We start from the raw sequence: 19,229 nt of genomic DNA on the forward strand, positions 1-19,229 counted from the left end.
GAGACCAGCTATGTTAAATGGTTTGGAGATGGTGGCACTGATGAAAAGACAGGAGGTGGAGCTGGAGGTGGCAGAGTTGAAGATGTTAAGATTTGTATTTGGAGTGACGAAGGACAGGATTTGGAACAAGTAGATTAGAGGGCCCGCTCAGGTTGGACGGTTTGGAGACAAAGCAAGAGGGGCAAGATTGAGATGGTTTGGACATATGTGGGGGAGAGGTGCTGGGTATATTGGGAGAAGGATGCTGAATATGGAGCTGCCAGGGAAGAGGAAAAGAGGAAGGCCAAAGAGGAGGTTTATGGATGTGGTGAGGGAGGACATGCAGGTGGCTGGTGTGGTGTGACAGAGGAAGATGCAGAGGACAGGAAGAAATAGAAACTGATGATCCGCTTTGGCAACCCCTAACGGGAGCAGCCGAAAGTAGTAGTAGTAGTTGTCACATGGTTATACACAATTTGCTTATCTAAATCAGTAATAATGAGAATCACTTACCTGACATTTCTCACAAAATAAGTTCTGAAATATTTAATATTGAGTATTATTAGGTTGCTATGTGATTTTAATTTACCTCACCAGCTTGTGTTATGGATTTTGGACTTACTGACTGACAGAGAGCAGAAGGTGTCTGTAAATGGCTGTCTCTCAGACTCTGTAGCGATATCCAGAGGCTCACCACAAGGATGTCTCCTTTCACCCTTACTTTTTATTATGTACACTGACGGACACAGGAGCACTCGGGAGAGCAGCTATTTGGTCACATTTTCTGATGACACTGCATTGCTGACCCTTCTCCAAGGTTCAGAATCAGTCCATGGGAATGCTCTCACTGATTTTATTTCTAAAACCAAGGAACTGATTATTGATTTTAGACGTAACAGAGATGCAGCCAGAGTGCATCATACGAAATAGTTACATCATACAAATATTTGGGCACTATCATCGATGATCACCTTAAATTTGATGTGAACACTGAGGCTATTGTGATTCGGGGGCAACAGAGAATTCACCTTCTCTGTAAACGAAATTCCTTTCCTGTCAAGTCCCGTCATCCATTGCCACCAAAAATCCCCCAAAAGCAGAAAGTATTTTGGCTTCTTCAGAACATGTTCTAGCAAGTGATTTTTCTCTGTTGCCACCAGGTCGTCGTTATGTTTTACCTGCTTGTAAAACTAACCGCTATTCTAAATCCTTCATACCTGTTGCAACTCGATTATTAAATGCTCCATAGTGTTGTTGTTGCTTTTTTTTTATCAGATTGCTTTATTGTCTTTAACAAGTCTATCTTATTGTGTAGTTTCATAGATTTTATTCCACATTTAGCTCCCTGGAGTGTTATTATTTATTGTTAGTGTTAATTGTTTGTGTTTTGTGTTCACAAGCTTCTGCAAACAAACTGCCCCTAGCGGGATTAATGAAGTTGTTTAAATTGTATTGTATCATTTGAAAACTTTTCTGAAGGAAACAGATACCGTGATGGATACTGATGTTGTGTAAAATTTTCGAACGTTTTCCATGTCATCCAGCTCTAGTCTTTTCTTAAACCCGATTTATCAAATGTTTAAAATGTCCTAAAGCCTTTCAAAATGCATGACTTCAAACAGACGTGGTAATCAGAATATTTAAGGCAGGTGCCCGGGTAGCGTAGCGGTCTATTCCGTTGCCTACCAACAGGGGGGTCGTCGGTTTGAATCCCCCGCGTTATCTCCGGCTTAGTCGGGCGTCCTTACAGACACAATTGGCCGTGTCTGCAGGTGTGAAGCCGGATGTATGGTGCTTAACGATCATTGATATGTAGACTCGCTAGGCCTTGGCTAAGGACCCTTTAGTCGACTGGTTCGCGCAGTCGCCTGTGGTGCGGGAGATCCGGGTTCGCGTCCTGGCTGCGCGGGTTCCCGGCTGCCCCCCGAATTTGCTAGATTGTGTCCTGGTCGGTCAGGGCGCCTGTTCGGCGGGGAGGGGGAATAGCGTGATCCTCCCACGCGCTACGTCCCCCTGGTGAAACTCCTCACTGTCAGGTGAAAAGAAGCGGCTGGAGACTCCACATGTATGGGAGGAGGCATGTGGTAGTCTGCAGCCCTCCCCGGATCGGCAGAGGGGGTGGAGCAGCGACCGGGACGGCTCGGAAGAGTAGGGTAATTGGACGGGTACAACTGGGGTGAAAAAAGGGGGGGGTATCTAAGGCAAGCGGTGTTGAGAATCAGAAATTTTGAGTTAGTGACTTTAACTTGTGAAAACAGAAATAAGCTTTTAGAAAACACGAGTAACAGCGATCAAAAGTAGAAGCAGCTGCGGAGACAGAATAATGACACAGGCACCAATTGAAAAATATTTTTTTTGTATTTTTTCCACATTGACAAGAGGAATAAATAAATATCTACAAAGTACAATACATAACATTTTTTTTACATTATTTACACTTTTACATGTTTTTGTATTAACATTTTTTACATTATATGAAATTTTTTCAGGCATTTTTTGTGATACTTGGTCAACGTTATTTGCTTCATTAAACATTCCCTCTGAACAATGTTAAAACGTTTAACTTACACTAAATTCTAAATCGGCTTGTTTAAACTTAACAAGAGCCATTTGTAACATCCAGTAAAACACACACACACACACACACACACACACACACACACACACACACACACATTCTTTTTAAGTCTTGAACAAAAGACCATGCAGACTATCAGACTTCTACTGTCCAAGGTTCAGTCTTGGAAGGTTTAGACCTTGAAGGGATCCCGTGACATTTGAGTTCAGACAAGCCGGTATCACAACTGAGGGATTGTTTGTTCAACTTCAAGTTGTTGGAAAAACAGGAGTGTAAAGCTGAATAAACAAAACAAACCCAAATGCCCCCCCTCCGGGTTGCTCTTGAGCAAGGCACTTTTCCCCCCCGGTGCTGGGTGGCCAGACTGTGGCATCTTTGGGGGGGGAGTCTGTACTGTGCTCTTGATGCTCAGACAGGGTAACGCTTCAGATAAGCAAGGGCAGAATATTTTGAAAAACGAAAACCGTCAAAATCTCCCCATTTTCTTAACTAGCAAGAAAGCAAAAACTGCTAACGTTCCCTCAACACTCGCAACTCAACACAAAGAGAAACAATTAACCTGTGCAAATAATAGTTCAAGGATACAAACTACCTGTTCTTAACACAACCAGTGTCAGCTTAACAGTCTAAACAATGGCATTGTGTTTAAGAAACACAACGTTTTTGGCGTAGGACATTTCTTCGTCAGCCGTACTGGTTTGTGACAGGAGGACTCGGTAGCGGTTTCCAGTCTGTGGCTGGTATCCACCTAGCCACAGTACACGCTGATGCACCAGGACGCCGCAAACATTCACAGGACGGTTAAAAACCGGCAGACGCCTTATGGAAAGGTATCGTAGCGCGCTAAACGCAGAGTGGTCTGAGGCTGCGACCTTATTGCTGCGTCGGGCCGATCTGCCAGAACTGTCAAGTTTGCGCCTTTTAAATCTAGTGGCCTGGAATGTTACAAATGTCGACATGCACAGAAACTATCAAAACATCTAACCGACTAAAACAAGTCTAACGCAACAACTAACTAGAGTCCGACCTTTTCAGCTGCCGGCATTGTGCAATGTTCTCCCAGTACGTTTCTCTGCACTGGGGCTTTTGTCTGAGATTGTTACAGTATGCGGATCATTTTGTTGTTGTTGTTGTTATTGTTGTTCAGAACCTAGCCAAAAATGAGAACTCTCTGTTACTAGATAATAAATTAAAATATAAGAGATTGTTAAAAAAGCTTTTTTTTTTCTTTTTAGAAAGGAGGCACAGTCTGTGGTGGAGGTTCTAGGTGGAGAGGTGTTGATGGTGTTTTTGGCCGCAGAGGTGGAAGGGGAAGTAGGGGCCTTCGGCGTCGCTGCCAAGGGAGCTGCTCAGACTCTCCTCCCCCGAACTCATTTCTTCACACAAATCCTCACTAAAGGGAGAAAAATAAATAAATAACGGGAGTCAGAAAAAGTACATGAAATGTGGTTAATCTGGTGACGTCATGTAGAAACAGAACGGAAATGGGGAGAGCGGTTCCGCTAACATTAATTATTGTTCATTCATTAATTAATATTAATTATTAACTACTGTCGACAGTGTCTGGCTGGGAGAGCTGGCGTTGGATCGGCCGAGGGAGCTTGGTCTGCTGTGTCCTGTGGGCCCAGGGACCACGGCCCTGACCAGAGATGCGCCCAAAGAGGAAACAGCGAGGGCGGTCTGACAGGACGCGGAAGTGGGGCAGGCTAAGCTAACTGCTAGCCCATGCACACCGGCAGTTCAGACAGTCATCCTGGCTGGCGTTCACTCTCCTGGACAGTGATTTTTTTGTTGTTGTTGTTTACTTTGGATATATGTGTTAGTTTGAATATATGTGTTCTTGTAGTTTTTGGATGTGTTTTTGCCTTTGTGTTGCACTGCTGTGGGCTGGGGAAATTATGTTTAGTGCCATTTCATGTGCACAAGTGCATGAAATGACAGTTTCTGATTTCTGATTCTGAACATGTTAACCAATAACAGTGAATTTCATGCACACGTCCACTGCTTGTGGATGTGGTTTTTCTTTGTGCCGTTGGGAGGCAACTGTATAAACACGTATTTGTTTCCTAGTAACGGACTACACGTATATCCCAAGACGTGTCGTAGTACAAGTGTGAGTCAGTCATGTGTCAGTCAGACATTCAACTTCCTCCTATGAAGTGCTGACTGGCTGGTGAGTGATTCTTGCGTAAAAGGGGCCAGTTCAGTCCTGTCCACCACCAGTACGTAAATTCAGAAGTAGTGCAACACAGGGCTTGACGATGTTGCCCTATTACCCCTTCTTAGGGGAATTTTTTGGATGACAGGTACGTCACTGCAAGTCACAAGATCTCACTTTCTCTTCTCGTTTGTACCTGATTTAAAGTCTGAATTAAAAACCGATAATAATAATGAACAATAATTAACAATCCATATTTACATTCATAACCCTTTGCAGCATCAATATGAATGGATTCAGCCCTGGGTTCATAACAGCAGTTAATTAAGTGTGTTAAAAAGTTGTAAAAATTACATAAAAAATAAAATAATATTTTCTATTTTATTTTTAAATGATAAAAATAAAAACAGATTCCTGATAAATTCCTCATTATTAGACTTTAGTGGACTTTGCAGGAGGCTATAACAGCTCTGCAAGGCACCCTTTTAAAATGTCTGCCATCAAATGTTTGTATTAACTTGAGAAGCCATAGCCAGAAATAGTAGCTCAGCTTAGTCTGGGGCTGTGGAGACCTGGTGCGCTGACACACCAGTGACCCAAACACTTATATCTGAGTGACACCAGAGGCCCTGATAGAGTTGGCAGACAGAGGGAGATATGTTATGACGCAGGGGGTGGAAGGGGGAGTAAAAGGGGAGAGGAGAGAGGGGCTTGGTTTTGGTGTGATGCAACTGGCTCTGACGTTTTACAGCGAGACAAACACTCCCTGTCGGCCTATGGCTGGCTGCCAAACAAGAATGTAGCTACACAAAGGGAGGACACCACAAAATGTCTCCACTCTAAAGGATTATGCAATCTCGTAGTATGTCTGGATTTTATTTATTTATTTATTTTGTAAATACAAATCTAAAAAAAAGTGGCGTCTAAAATCAACATGATTTTAGATCATAATTACATGCGGTATTTTTATTTCGACAATATCGTTGTCACAAAGGGAAACTACAATGGACCCAAGCGAAACAGCCTCACATCCATGGGGTTAATTTGTTTCTGAAAAATATTTGTAGCTAAATGATGAAGGTTAGATGTTTTCATTTAGTAACCTGGCCACTAAGGATGCACAAGCCAGTGCATTCTTAGTGCCGGTCCCCAGCCTGGATAAACGGGGAGGGCATCCGGCGTAAAACCTTTTGCCGAATCAAATATGACTTGGTGTGTCATCTGGACAGGGGGCGGTTGGTCCAGGTGACGACGGACAGGATTAGGAGCGAGTATATTAGAGGGACAGCTCAGGTTGGATGGTTTGGAGACAAAGCAAGAGAGACAAGATTGAGATGGTTTGGACATGTGTGGAGGAGAGATACTGGGTATATTGGGAGAAGGATGCTGAATATGGAGCTGCCAGGTAAGAGGAGAAGAGGAAGGCCGAAGAGGAGGTTTATGGACGTGGTGAGGGAGGACATGCAGAGGAAGAGCATGACAGAGGAAGACGCAGAGGGCAGGAAGAGATGGAAATGGATGATCCACTGTGGCGACTCCTAACAGGAGAAACTGAAAGTAGTAGCAGTTTTCGTTTAGTGTTGATTTTGTTCAGAAGATTGTCTGATGACACACACACTGGGTGTGTCTATAAAGTTCCCTTTAAATGAGTATTGTGTTGGTGTGCTGGGTATTTTCCAGTAGAGTTTTCCTGGTAGGTATTGTAGTTTGTAATTGGCTGACACTGCCAAGTGTCAAATACCGGAACTTGTTTGATCTAGCGCCTAACTGCAGGTTTCGGTTTTGCTCTCAGTTTAAAATTGTTTTCTGAGAACTTGTTGGCCATGTTCTACTCATTTTGCTTCAAACAACTGAATATCAAACACTGGCAATGTTAGTGCCACCTTCTGTCCATTAAGCAATACAGGACATCATACCCGACTCTCTTACCTTTCACTCTCATCCCACCCCCCCTCGGGGATTGTGGGTAGGTCGGGGACACTGCAGTAGCTGCTTTGGAGGTTCTGGGCAGTGCGCCTCGACACGATCCACACTAGCTTTCTATGGTTGGGTTTGCTACATTCAGGCGAGGCGTAGTCCGACAGACACTTGGCCACGAGGTCACACCAGTACAGAAGCTCGCCGTCTGCAATCTGAAACCGAGAGAGACACATTTTAGTCATCTAGCTGGTGTTCTTACCCAGAGGGACTTGTGTGGATTACAACCGGAGTTTTCATTTGCAGGTCAGCATTGTCTACCAAACACCATAGGCAGTCAAACCTCAAATCCACTGAACCACTTCCAGTGTTTTTCCAGCTGACTACATGTTCAGAAGACGGCTGGTTACAAGCCGTAGTACCTGAAGACCAACTTGCCGGCCAAGACTCACTGGTTTGTGACGTGTCCAGATAACTTGATTTTGACTATTCAAATTACCATTTTCTATTTTGATGCCGAGGGGCTCTGGTATCACAGCACTGGACACCGCCTTACATAACAGCTGTCTTCAACCCACGAAAATCCTGGGCTGGATTCCAAACTGTCGGTGGACAGTGTAAACTGAGGCCTGCCTGAAAAGGCACATTGAGGTCTCCCTCCAAAACTGGGTCATGTCGCCTCACTAAGAACTGAGTTGCCCTCCTACACCGCACCACTCACTGTGCTGGTGTTCAAACTATGCCTACATATGGGTCATGAACTGGAATTTATCTGGTGAAAAATCTCACGACATAAAAAACAAGTTCCCTCTTTAATGGCGTTTATGGGAACAAATGCTACGAGTGAACTGATTTTGGTTTTATGTTAAACTGAACTCCATGACCTAAAGGCAGACAAGAGCCAACTGGCTTGTCATGTTTCCCAGGATGTGCTCCCAGTGGCAAAAGAACTGGGAAACAGTTGAACTAATTTATTCATCATGACATGTGAGCCCATAATTACGTCTCTAAAACATACTCGGCTGGTGACAGTGATTTTCAAATTACCCTGAAAACCAAGTTGTCATCTGTTTTCATGGGGTTTTTTTTATGCTGTGGAAACTCAAGAGGTGGCCCTTATATAATAATTAATGTTGCTACAGTTATGATAAGATCTGAAACTACTGAACAGGTCACTGTTCTACCAGCTAACGAATCATTAAACTAACTAACAGGCCCTCCAAAGGACGGTGGGTTACCTATGAAAATGGCCAGTAAACTGAACTAACTTAACTTAAACTCCACACATAGGATGACCCGGGACGACCCCCAAGGTTGGACTACCCCAGGGCTCGAACCCAGGACCTTCCCCGCGACCCTGAGAGCAGGATAAGCAGTTTGGATAATGGATGGATGACTGGCGGTAATCGTACGGTAGGCCACTACAAACAAGCGTTTGGCATTTTTACCTTGAGATGTCTCTGGATATGGTGTGCGAACTCCAACATTTCCCCAGACTGAACAGCCTCTATTTCCTGTCTCAGGAGAGACAGGGCCAATACAGAAGGCTGAGTGGTTAGAGAAAGACAGACAGGTAAAAGAAAAACAGAAAGAGAGACAGAGAGAGATGAGTAGAGAGACAAACACAAATAAAAAGACAGATAAATGTAAAGAGAGATTGACAGAGGAAGAAGAAGACACGACAGATGGAGGAAAATGGAGTGACAAAGAGGGGAGGGAGAGAGAAACAAGATTTAGGACATGAAGTTACAAATCGAGTGCATGGAACAGCATTAAAAAGCTCGTTTGTGAAACTTGTCAACAACTCTCGGGCTGTTTAGATGCCAGAGCTGTCTGACCTCACACACACAAAGGCTTAGCGTCCTACCTTGGCTTTGGAGAAGGAGATCCGACACAGGCAGGCCTTCAGCTGAGCCTCCAGCTTGTCCAGGGTCAAAGTCTCCTTCCTGTGAACCAAACAAAGGAACTTTAGAACAGCATAAGAACAATACCGGTGAAGCTGGCTAAGTAACATTAGTATTTTTAAAAACTTAAAAAGAAAAAAAATTACCTATGGAAAAACAAAGGTAGCGTGCGGCATACCCAAACTATGATACAAATTGTTTAGGGTAGTTATGAAGCTCTCTGTGATTTAGAAATGAGCTAATTCACTCGTGTTATGTAAGTGTGACGTACGTGTGGCAAGGAGCGCCGGCAGCAAACCCTTATCAATGTGGTTCAGTATGACATTGCGGGTGATTGATAATTCACCATTGTTCTACTTTAAGTTAGCGAGCCATGATAAACGTTGACGTTTTCACTGCTCTGGACTGCACTTGCAACACTACATTATGAGAAGCTGTGTTGCTTCCATAGCCAGAGGAGTGCTGATTCAGATGACTCCTTCAGTTCTGCTATTATAAAGACATCTCCTATTTAAACTGGAAAAAAGTTAAGAATTATCCAAGTCATACTTTTGAGTTCTAACAAAAGTTGAATAAAAGTGCTTAAAACTGTCCCTTTGCACCATAACTGATCTCCCCGTTCAAGATATTTATCATAAATCATAAAAGGCACTTAAACAAAACTGAGCTGTGATGAAAATTCTGTGGGGTCCCCATGTGTCAAGGTCCATTTCAATGAGCCCAGCTCTCCTGGGGGAAAGACTATGTTTACCATTCACTCAGTGTGTCCAACTTTAAAGGATTTTGCAAAACAGACCGTCCAATCCATACAAATGATTAGCAACTGAGATCACATGAGCTCATGAGATGATTGGTTGAGTAAGTACAAGCAGGGCTACCTATGCCGGGTTACACTGAAAATGTGCAGGATGGGGGGTCCTTGAGGACTGGGTTGGGAAACACTGATGTAAGTAACACTGTAGGGCTGTACGACCATCCTCACCTGTCGGTGGAGTGTGAAAGTGCTATCTGGTGGTACAAGTGCAGAAAGGTTAAGGCAGTGATGGCTTTGGACTTGAAGTTGAGTTTCTCGGCTATGATCTTCTCCATGCGGCTGAGGTCGGAGACGGTAAACTTGCACTGGCCGATGCGAATGAGCTCGTCCGTGGAGGAGAGGTCGCACTCCTCCTCCGTGACTTTGGCGGCCATGTGAAGACAGCTGAGGCTGACGCACGAGAGATGCTTGGGCTGGATCTAAAACCAGGGGATAAGTCACAAAATTTTAATACCTCGGAAAGTGGGAGAAACCTTCTGTTACTTGGCACGGCTGTTTTATTCTGTTTGTCTCCGGATCTGATTACAGGAAAGTTGTATCTTTATATGAAAAATATGCACAAGATAACCCTACTTATAACATTCATTTTCATCCAAGCCCCTTTTACACACAAGATCAGTTATGTCACAGATAAAATATTAAGTTGGATTTCACCTAGCTTTCACTTATAATTACTATTAATTAGTGCTGGGCAATATGGAAAATATCAATAACCATAGAAAATTTTACATGACATATTTAGCATGATGTCTTCTTACATATCCAAAAATACCGTACTTAAGAATCCAACTGAGGTTCATCACATTGAACTGTTTGGTAAAGTAGATCCAACCAAAAATACTTTTCAAATAATACTCCCCTAAATATTTCACATCTGATTTTGTGATAAATTTGAGTAAACAGATTTTTGCTACGATTAGACCATAAAACTGTGTATCACCCTATGACAATACCTGAGTTTCATCCCGGTACAACACCAATGAAAGGCGATAAACGATAATATTGAATTATTGCCCAACCTCACTATTAATATAAGAAAACATCACTGTAAACAGACTCCTGCATGAATAGGCTGTTTTCTGCAAACATACAGAAAAGCCATTACCAAACATTATTAAAAAGATGATCAATCTGAGATACCACTTTCTTACCCTCATCATGGCTAGAAATCGGTCCAGCAGGTTCACAGCCAAGACAAAGGTCTGTGTGCTGTAGCCAAAAAAACTAGTCAGGCTCCAAAGGTCCTCAACTTTGGCATCTCTACACTTGGCCGAGATCCTGTCCATCTGAGAAAGCAACAAGGCATAGCAGACAACTCTGAAATGGCCACCGAGTCAATGTCAACTGGATCTACCGCCAGGAAGATTTGTCTCACATCTAGACTATAACAGTTCTGCAATTAATTCATATGTGGTGAAAATGTGTTGGGTTTAAAATGTGGGTCAGACATGTCTCGTTTCCTCTCCTTTCTTGGATTTACCTGTGTGGTGGACTCGATCAGGCTGAGCCCCGTTTCCTTGGGGAGATAGTACATCTCCTGTTCACAATTTGTCCTCAACTCCTTCATCAGTTTGAAGGCGTCCATGACTTTAAATGGCACTGGAACACGGTATCTCTTGTTCAACCACAGTATTTCCACTAGGGGAAAAAAAACAAAAACAACACACACACAAAAAAAAACCAAAGGTTACTGTACGGCCAACCCTCCCTCACTCCTCTGATAGGAGGAATGAATCCCGGCCCACTTCCTTCAGCTGGGACCAGGTTTCAGATTTCGTTGCGTTAACGCCTTCTTAGTCCAGACCAAAAACAAGTGCCCCCTTTTTCACAACAAGATCCGTTAATAAGCGACCAGAAGTAAAACAGGAACAAAGGCCAGGAGACTATAATAAAACATTTATGTTTTTGCTGTTAGCTGCAATCCATCTTGAAGGAAAACCTGCTTTGGTAAAAGCTTTGTCCCCTCCGCTCGCCATACAACTAAACAAGCACCCCCCCCCACCAACAGTGTTGCGTCGATGTTTTTGTCCTACGTTGTATATTACATCTGATTTCCTGACTAAAAGTTCATATATCTTACATTATCCTATCCATTACAAATCTGTTATCCTCTTTCAGTGTGGTATTGTGTAAATTGTGTTTTATTCTGTGCACACATCTACTGCACGTCTATCTGTGTTGGGGGAGAGATCCCTCCTCTGTTGCTCTCCCTCAACTTTCTTCCTCCCTACGTCTTTTTTTCTAGGGAGTTGTTCCGACGCAAGGGTCTAGGCACAGGATGTTGTGTTGCTGTAAAGCCCACCGGGGCAAATCTGTTGTTTGTGACGACAGGCTGCACAAATAAAACCGACTTGACGTGATGTGCAGGCTGCACAGTGGAAAGCCTGGCTTTACTCGGCGTCTGGCGACGTGTATTGTGTCGCGGTGCTGCAGCCAGCTGCAGAAAGCAGCCCACTGTCTATCCTATCCATCTCTGATCGTCGTCAATCGATCTGGAAGCCTGTGTGGTTGGAGGGGGGGTGTGGGGGGATGGGCTGTTCCTCATTCTTCAGCTCAGCTGGCACATCCGCCAGTGCACGAATTCAAAAACATCGACGCATATCTGCATGTTAAACGCATTGAAGAACACGCAGAGAAGTGAACCGAGAGGTCGACTCATTGCAGGGGTCGTTTTCTGCCTGTTTTTGTTTGCTAACAGGGTGTCGAAAGGAAGGAGGGGGGAGAGGGGGGGGCAATGCCAATACTCTCGGAAACCAAAATATACCCCCCAATGATGATGACTTTACTGGGTATTCTTTCAGCTCAAAGTGACAATCACACTCTACAGATGACAAGCATTAACTGTGCAGCTGGGTTCGCCTGACTAGACCGTCTCCTAGACGGGACGACAGACAGTCTATAAGCGACGTCCCACAGCAACCGCTGCCTCCCTTTAACCGCTGCTTTCCCCTCGACAAACACAAAAAACGGGAAAACCTCCAAAACACAGTCTTCCCTAACAAGCAGCTCGGACGGGAATTCGGCTAACGCACCAGAATCACAGCTAATCATCCATCAGAACCAGTAACGCATCGCCGGTGCCTAACTACCGAGCTAGCTACCCAGCTATCTCGCTACGAGGTTCTCCCCCCCCCCCCCCTCCGAGCATATCAGCTCGCCCAGTAACAAACACTGTTATCGCACGGTTGACATACAAGAGACCGCAATATAATCAGTTACCTGTTATTTCTTTTTAAAATGATATCCACATCTTCGGTCGCCCCGGCTGCTCTTTAATCCCCGTTACGCCTACTGGTGCCGTCGCGTTCGCCTTTCTTTCTTTTGTTGACGTTGCCACGGCCACGCCCACGCGAGGACGCCCGTGCGTCAGCAGCCAACCAGCGAACGGGCACCGCAGGACGAACACGCCCGTGCGGTGTCGTCGGCGCGTCTACAGCCAACCAGCGAACGAGGCGAGCCTCGGCTCCGCCTCCAGAAAGGATGCCGCCTCCCTTTGTGCTTGGACGCCTTACAAATGAAAGCGCAAAGGTTTGCTTTTAAACATTCCGAACTTGCCGCAACTACCCCTCGTTTTGATACGACCACAGGTTTCGGCTACAGTCGATGAAAAGCTCGGCGACGATACGCGCCGTGTTAGACGCACGTCCTCAAAGAGACGATCCCCCCGCCCCCTCAAGTTTGATGTTTCAAGCCAGCCAATCAGCGAGCCCCAATTTAGCACGTTCAAATAGTCCGCCCAAAATCTGAGGTTTTAATTGGCTTCTTACCCCCCCTACTAAAATTAGCATATTCTTCGCATTACGTAGTGCCTTTCAACGGGGGGGGGGGGGGGGGTCTTTGTGTGTTATTTTGTATCTGGCGTGAAAGATGAAGTACAGCCTACGGCGGCGTATTTATAGGGCCATTGTAGGTTTAATTACGGGGGAGGGGGGGTAATATTCCGAGAAAAAACTCGTAAAAAAAAAATCCCTGTTCATTTTTGATATTTCTAATAATATATTCATGTTAACAACTACTGATAAATCGCTTTTCGAAACTTGGCAGCAAAGCAAGTCATATTGTAGCCGGTTTGAATCAGATAAACAAAATACACTTTCAAATGATGATGATGATGGTGACGATGATGATGAGGATGATGAAGAATCATTTCAATAGCTTGTCAATTGGCGTCTGTCTCCGGTTTTACGCAAGGGTATGACTTGCATTTTTCATTTTGCTTGGAACTTTACCAGACTGAAAGGGCATGTTACAGATGCGGGCCAGTGGTTTTGCAATACCTTCGATTGCTTTCTTAACTTACTGATCAGTGTCTTTTCATTCAGTAGATTTTGTTTTTGTTTTTGTTCTCACATCTGTTTACAATGTTTTCTGCTGCTCTAGGAAAAATGGAACTGGAATGGAATGGACTTCTGTCCCCATAGCCACTATCACCCCCCTCTGTTACTGTTGGTGGGTCATTGATTGTTTTCTGGCAGTTTTGGGCCCACATTTACAAAGAATCTGTTGAAGCCATTGACCACGTCATCCTTGATATCTATTGTCTTATCATTATTTGTAAAATACTGAGGAGCTTCTCCGTTTCTAATAATACTATTAAACACATTCCATATACCTTTGGTGTTGTTTTTATTGGTCTCTGATTCTTTTTTGTAGTATTCCTTCTTGCATATCCTCATTATGTTAGTTAGCTTGTTTTTATCTTTTGCACTTTATTTCTTCTTCAATTATGGTTCTGCGCTTTATGAGTTCTTTATAGAGATTATTTTTTATGACAAACGTTACGTAGTCCCTTTGTTTTTTGTTTTGTTTTGGTTTTTTGTTTTGATTTGTTTTGTTCTCACAGTAAAATCTTGAGTGTTAATTTAACTCTGACAGTGTAAAAATGGACCCAAAATGATCCATTTGGACACTCTCAGAGTTAAATTAACACTCAGGTTTTTACTGTGTTGTTTTGTTTTTACGATCCCCCCCCCCCCCAATTGTACTTTGCCGGTCATCCGGTCATTGCTCCACCCCTTCTGCTGATCCGGGGAGGGCCGCAGACTACCACATGTTTCCTCCAATACATGTGGAGTCGCCAGCCGTTTCTCTTCACCTGACAGTGGGGAGTTTCACCAGGGGGATGTAGCGCGTGGGAGGATCACACTATTCTCCCAGTCCCCCCGAGCAAGTGCCCTGACCGACCAGAGGAAGCACTAGTGCAGCGATCAGGACACATACCCACATCCGGCTTCCCACCCGCGGTCACAGCCAATTGTGTCTGTAGGGACGCCCGACCAAGCCGGAGGTAACACGTGGATTTGCACTGGCGATCCTGGACTAGAGCTTTTAACAATACCCAAGGACTCAATTTTTGCTGCAGACTGACAGATAGTGTCTTATTTTTTTATGGACTATCTACCCAAAGACCCCTAAGGCAGTCACCAAGCATCCGCCGCCCAGCAGGCACAGAGCCCCTGTGCTTCTTCACCCCAGCGGCCCAGACCACCGTCCAAGCTGCCAGCACACTCACTACCAGTAGCCCTGCACCACCCCAACCTGCCTCAGCCCTGACCACTGAGCCTGCCGTCCTACCCTCCGCTGAGACGACTGAGGCCATATGCGACTTATGGCAGCACAGCAGTAACGGCCTTGACCCACAGCAGCGGCACCAGTTAAAACGCCTCCTCGACGAATACGCGGACATCTTCGCTGCTAGAAACGAAGACTACAGGCAGACTGGTATTGTACAGCATGCCATCAAGCCCAGCCCTACCCAGTCCCTCTGTCTGCGGCCCCATTGGCCGGCCCACACTAAGCGACAGGTGATTGAGCCTCCTACAGCTAATGGGTGGCTCCAGCCATCTTAGTGAAGAAGAAGGAGGATGGCTAATGGCAGTTCTGTGTGGACTATCGACACCTAAATGTCATCACAAAATAGGAGTGTTACCCACTCCCTCGAATCGACGACGCCTTCGATGGTGTCTAGCTGGTTCAGCTCTCTCAACCTGCGCAGCAGTTACTAGCAGGTGGAGCTGGCCTCCTGTGCAAGACCAAAGACCACCTTGACCATCTGGCAGAGTCTCTGGCAGTTCCGTGTCATGCATTTCGTGCTCTGCAACGCACTGGATATGTTTGAGTGGCTGATGGAGAGAGTGCTGATGGATTTACCCCAGAGCTGTTGCATTGTGTACCTTGACATCCTGCTGGTACACACCAACAACTTTGATGGATGTCTGTCCAACCTGCGTGAGGTCCTCACCTCCATCCATTGGGCCAGGCTGCAGCTGAACCCTTTCAAGTGTTACTTGCTGACGGGGGAGACGAAGTCAGTGGGTAGTAGTCAGTGCTTGTGGCGTAGCTACCAACCCAGCTAAGGTGGCTGCCATCCACAACCGGCCAACCCCTGCTAATGTCAGCGAGCTGTGAAGTTTCCTGGGCCTGGCATCATACTACCACCGTTTTGTCCGGGACTTCGCCACCATCACCAGTCCACTCCACCAATTGACCAAAAAGGGCCAGCCATTCGACTGGGACGACGCCTGTACTGCAGCCTCCACCCGACTCAATGGCTCTGACTGAAATCCCAGTCTTGGCTTACCCCGATGCCCAACAGTCCTTCATCATGGACACTGATGCCAGCAATGTGGGTATCGGGGCTGTCCTCCCCCAGAAGGGAGCAGATGGGGAGTGTGCCGTGGCCTACTTCAGTCATACCTTGAGTCGGGCGGAAAAGAACTACTGCATCACCTGACACGAGCTGCTGGCAGTGTGTCACCCAACACAAGCTGCTGGCAGTGGTTCTGGCAATAAGACATTCTGCCCATATTTGCATGGCAGCTACTTCCTCATCTGCCCCGACCACATTTCACTTACCTGGCTTCTGAACTTTCAGAAGGTGGCCCGACGGCTGAAGGCCCTTCAAAGATATAACTTTGAAATCCAGCATCGGGCAGGGCGACATTATGTCAATGCTGATGTGCTCTCTCGGCTCCCCTGTGTGGCACTGGGGTGCTGCTACTGCCAGTGGCAAGAGGTGTGGGGCCAGATGATGCCGATGGTGGTGGCCGTCCAGACTGCCAGCAATGAGAAGAGGTGGTTCCTATTGGCCATGCAGCAACTGAGGCGGCAGCAGGAGGCAGATGTGACACTGGCGATGGTGAGGAGCTGGCTGGAGATGGGGCGACGCCCCGAGAGGACAGAAGTATCAGCGCTGGGGCCCGAGGTAAAGGCCTACCACTCCTTCACGGCCCGAAGGGACCGACCCAGCGCTTCCACGCCCCACTGCAGCAGTACTTAGTGGCAGCCCCAATGGAGTGAGTAGGGGTGGACATCCGGCCCCGGTAACTGCTACATCCTCATTGCTATAGACTACTTCACATAGTGGCTACAGGTGTATGGGGTGCTGAATCAGAGTGCCACCACGACAGTGGAGAGGCTGGTAGAGGAGATGTTTGCCTGCTTTGGAATTCCCACCAAGCTCCACAGCGACTAGGGGCAGAACCTCGAGTCCCAGGTCTTCAGTGAGGTCTGCCAGCGGCTGGGGGTGAAAAAGATGAGGACAACACCGCTGTATCCTCAAAGTGATGGGCTGGTGGAGCGGCTCAACCACACCCTGGCCACATCCTCACCAGCCAACACCAGCAGGACAGGGACTCTCACCGTGCCCCTGGTCCTGTGGTTCTACCAGACTCTTGTCCAGGAGTCCAGCCAGTGCGTGCCTGCTCTGCTCATGTTTGGACGGGAGCTCCAGACACCGGTGGACTTGGTATTCGGGGCCCCGCCCGAGGGATTGCCTGCAGTTGGTCCATGACAACACCTGCCGGGCCCAGGCTAACTTCGGAGTATGGCAGAAGAGGGACTATGACACACAGTGCCTTGGGCAGGCCTTCTTGTGAGGGGAAAGGTATGGGTGTATTGTCTAATTCACAAGAAGGCAATTTCCCCCAAGCTTCGCATCCACTGGCAAGGGTCAGGCGAGATTGTGGGCTGGCTGTCTGAAGTGGTGTACTGGTTGTGCATGCCTGGCCAGGGGCACATGGTGGTGCTGCACTAGGACAAACTCTCCCTATACTGCCGCCATGCTCCACCTGTTGTTGGAGCCGAGGGCGACAGTAGCACCCCATGCACCAATCAGTATGCCTCTCCCCCGGTTACTCTTCCTGTGAGCCCCAAGCGGCCTGTTTGCCAGCGACAGCATCCCGAACATTTTTTTGTGTGTGGATTATTTCTCCCCAGTTGTATCCAGCCAATTATCCCAAATCTTCCGAGCTGTCCCGATCATTGCTCCACCCCTTCTGCTGATCCGGGGAGGGCTGCAGACTACCACATGCTTCCTCCGATACATGTGGACTCGGCCGCCGCTTCTTTTCACCTGACAGTGAGGAGATTCGCCAGGGGGACGTAGCGCGTGGGAGGATCACGCTATTGCCCCCAGTTCCCCCTCCCTCCCGAACAGGCGCCCCGACCGACCAGAGGAGACACTAGTGCAGAAAGCAGGACACATGCCCACATCCGGCTTCTCACCCGCAGACACGGCCAATTGTGTCTCGAGACGCCTGACCAAGCCGAAAGTAACAAGGGGATTCGAACCGCCGATCCCCGTGATCGTAGGCAACGGAATAGACCGCTACGCTACCGCCCCGGCACCCTGGACACTTGAGGGACTATGTATCGGGTGGTGGGGTTATCGAGGAAAATTGACCCCTCAGGTGGGAGCAACATGGAGAGGGCGCTTTGCTCTGACTGTCGGTAGTTCTGCGCTGGGGGAGTGCAAGGGATTCTGGGACTGTAAACGTTCATGCTCAAATTGTGGTTGTAGTGTTGTTGTGTTCATGTTTTGCTTATCGTGATTGTGTTGTTAATTCAGGGGTTTGACTTGAACTAAGTAGACTACAATTTTACTGACTGACCGTAGGACAGTGACTAAGACTAATGGTTCTGATAGTGACCTGGGGGGGGGCATTGTTTGGCAGCCATTTCTGGTGTGTAAATAGAAGCGCACTCCCGAGGTCGCACGGTTTATGGCAGTGTTTCTCAACCCTGTCCTCAAGGAACCCCCTATCCTGCGTATTCCCTTTGCAACCCTGAATAGGTACCTGTTTGTAGTTATTCAACCAATCAGCAATGAATTTTGTCAGATGTTGCACACCTTGCATAATTAAGTGCTGCGAGATGATTGGTCGAGTAAGTACAAGCAGGGCTACCTATGCAGGGTTACAATGAAAATCTGCAGGATAGGGGTTCCTTGAGGACTGGGTTGAGAAACGCTGGTTTATGGGCCACGGGAGTTGTCATTAAAAAGAGGTAACTGCTCCTAGACTCCTCCCACGCCGGCTCACCACGATACTGTGACGGGGGTCAAATAACGAACTTATCAGCCAACCTTACCAAGTTAACCAGCAAGCTTTTAATGCCAAGCCAGTCATAACGGGCACAAGTTGGTATTAGCCTCAGCTCATCGCCTTCTCTAGGCCACAGAACCCAGCTTATTTTGCTTACTCTTTACACATGGTGGTGAATTAGCATGCTGTCTAATACAACTTCTCTCACAACGTCCCCCATCACCTTCCACCACATCCCCGCTATGTGTAACAGATACGCCGGTATTTAACATGTTCCACATCCCACAACAAAACCAAAACGTTAACGATTTCGGGTGCATTGTGGGTAATATGCAAATGAACCCCCTGACTTCGAGCAGGAACGCTCTGGCAGAATTCGAAACAATGCTTTACTAATGCCGCTACACTCTGCTTGTATGGCGTTACGTTTTATTTATTTCCCAATGCGCGATAAAAGTATTTAAAAATACGCGAATAGATATATTTTCTACAACCAAAAAAAAACAAAACAAACCATTATGTATTTTCACGTCTTTACAATAACAGGTTGGACTTA

At 46.5% G+C, this 19,229-nt stretch overlaps 1 protein-coding gene across 1 annotated transcript; it reads right to left on the bottom strand.

Annotated features, from left to right (window-relative positions):
• Window positions 1-2,624: 2,624 nt before the first annotated feature.
• On the bottom strand, window positions 2,625-12,650 carry ccng2 (cyclin G2). Its single transcript, XM_056290577.1, has 8 exons — window positions 12,570-12,650; window positions 10,831-10,988; window positions 10,502-10,636; window positions 9,519-9,769; window positions 8,500-8,578; window positions 8,081-8,179; window positions 6,645-6,847; window positions 2,625-3,950 (listed from the first exon to the last, which is right to left on the bottom strand). The coding sequence occupies exons 2-8, from the start codon at window positions 10,933-10,935 to the stop codon at window positions 3,821-3,823; spliced, it is 1,002 nt and encodes a 333-aa protein (XP_056146552.1). The 5' UTR covers window positions 10,936-10,988; window positions 12,570-12,650; the 3' UTR covers window positions 2,625-3,820.
• Between the last annotated feature and the right edge of the window lie 6,579 nt (window positions 12,651-19,229).

This window comes from Lampris incognitus, chromosome 12 (assembly GCF_029633865.1).
Source record: "Lampris incognitus isolate fLamInc1 chromosome 12, fLamInc1.hap2, whole genome shotgun sequence".
Lineage (NCBI taxonomy): Eukaryota > Metazoa > Chordata > Actinopteri > Lampriformes > Lampridae > Lampris > Lampris incognitus.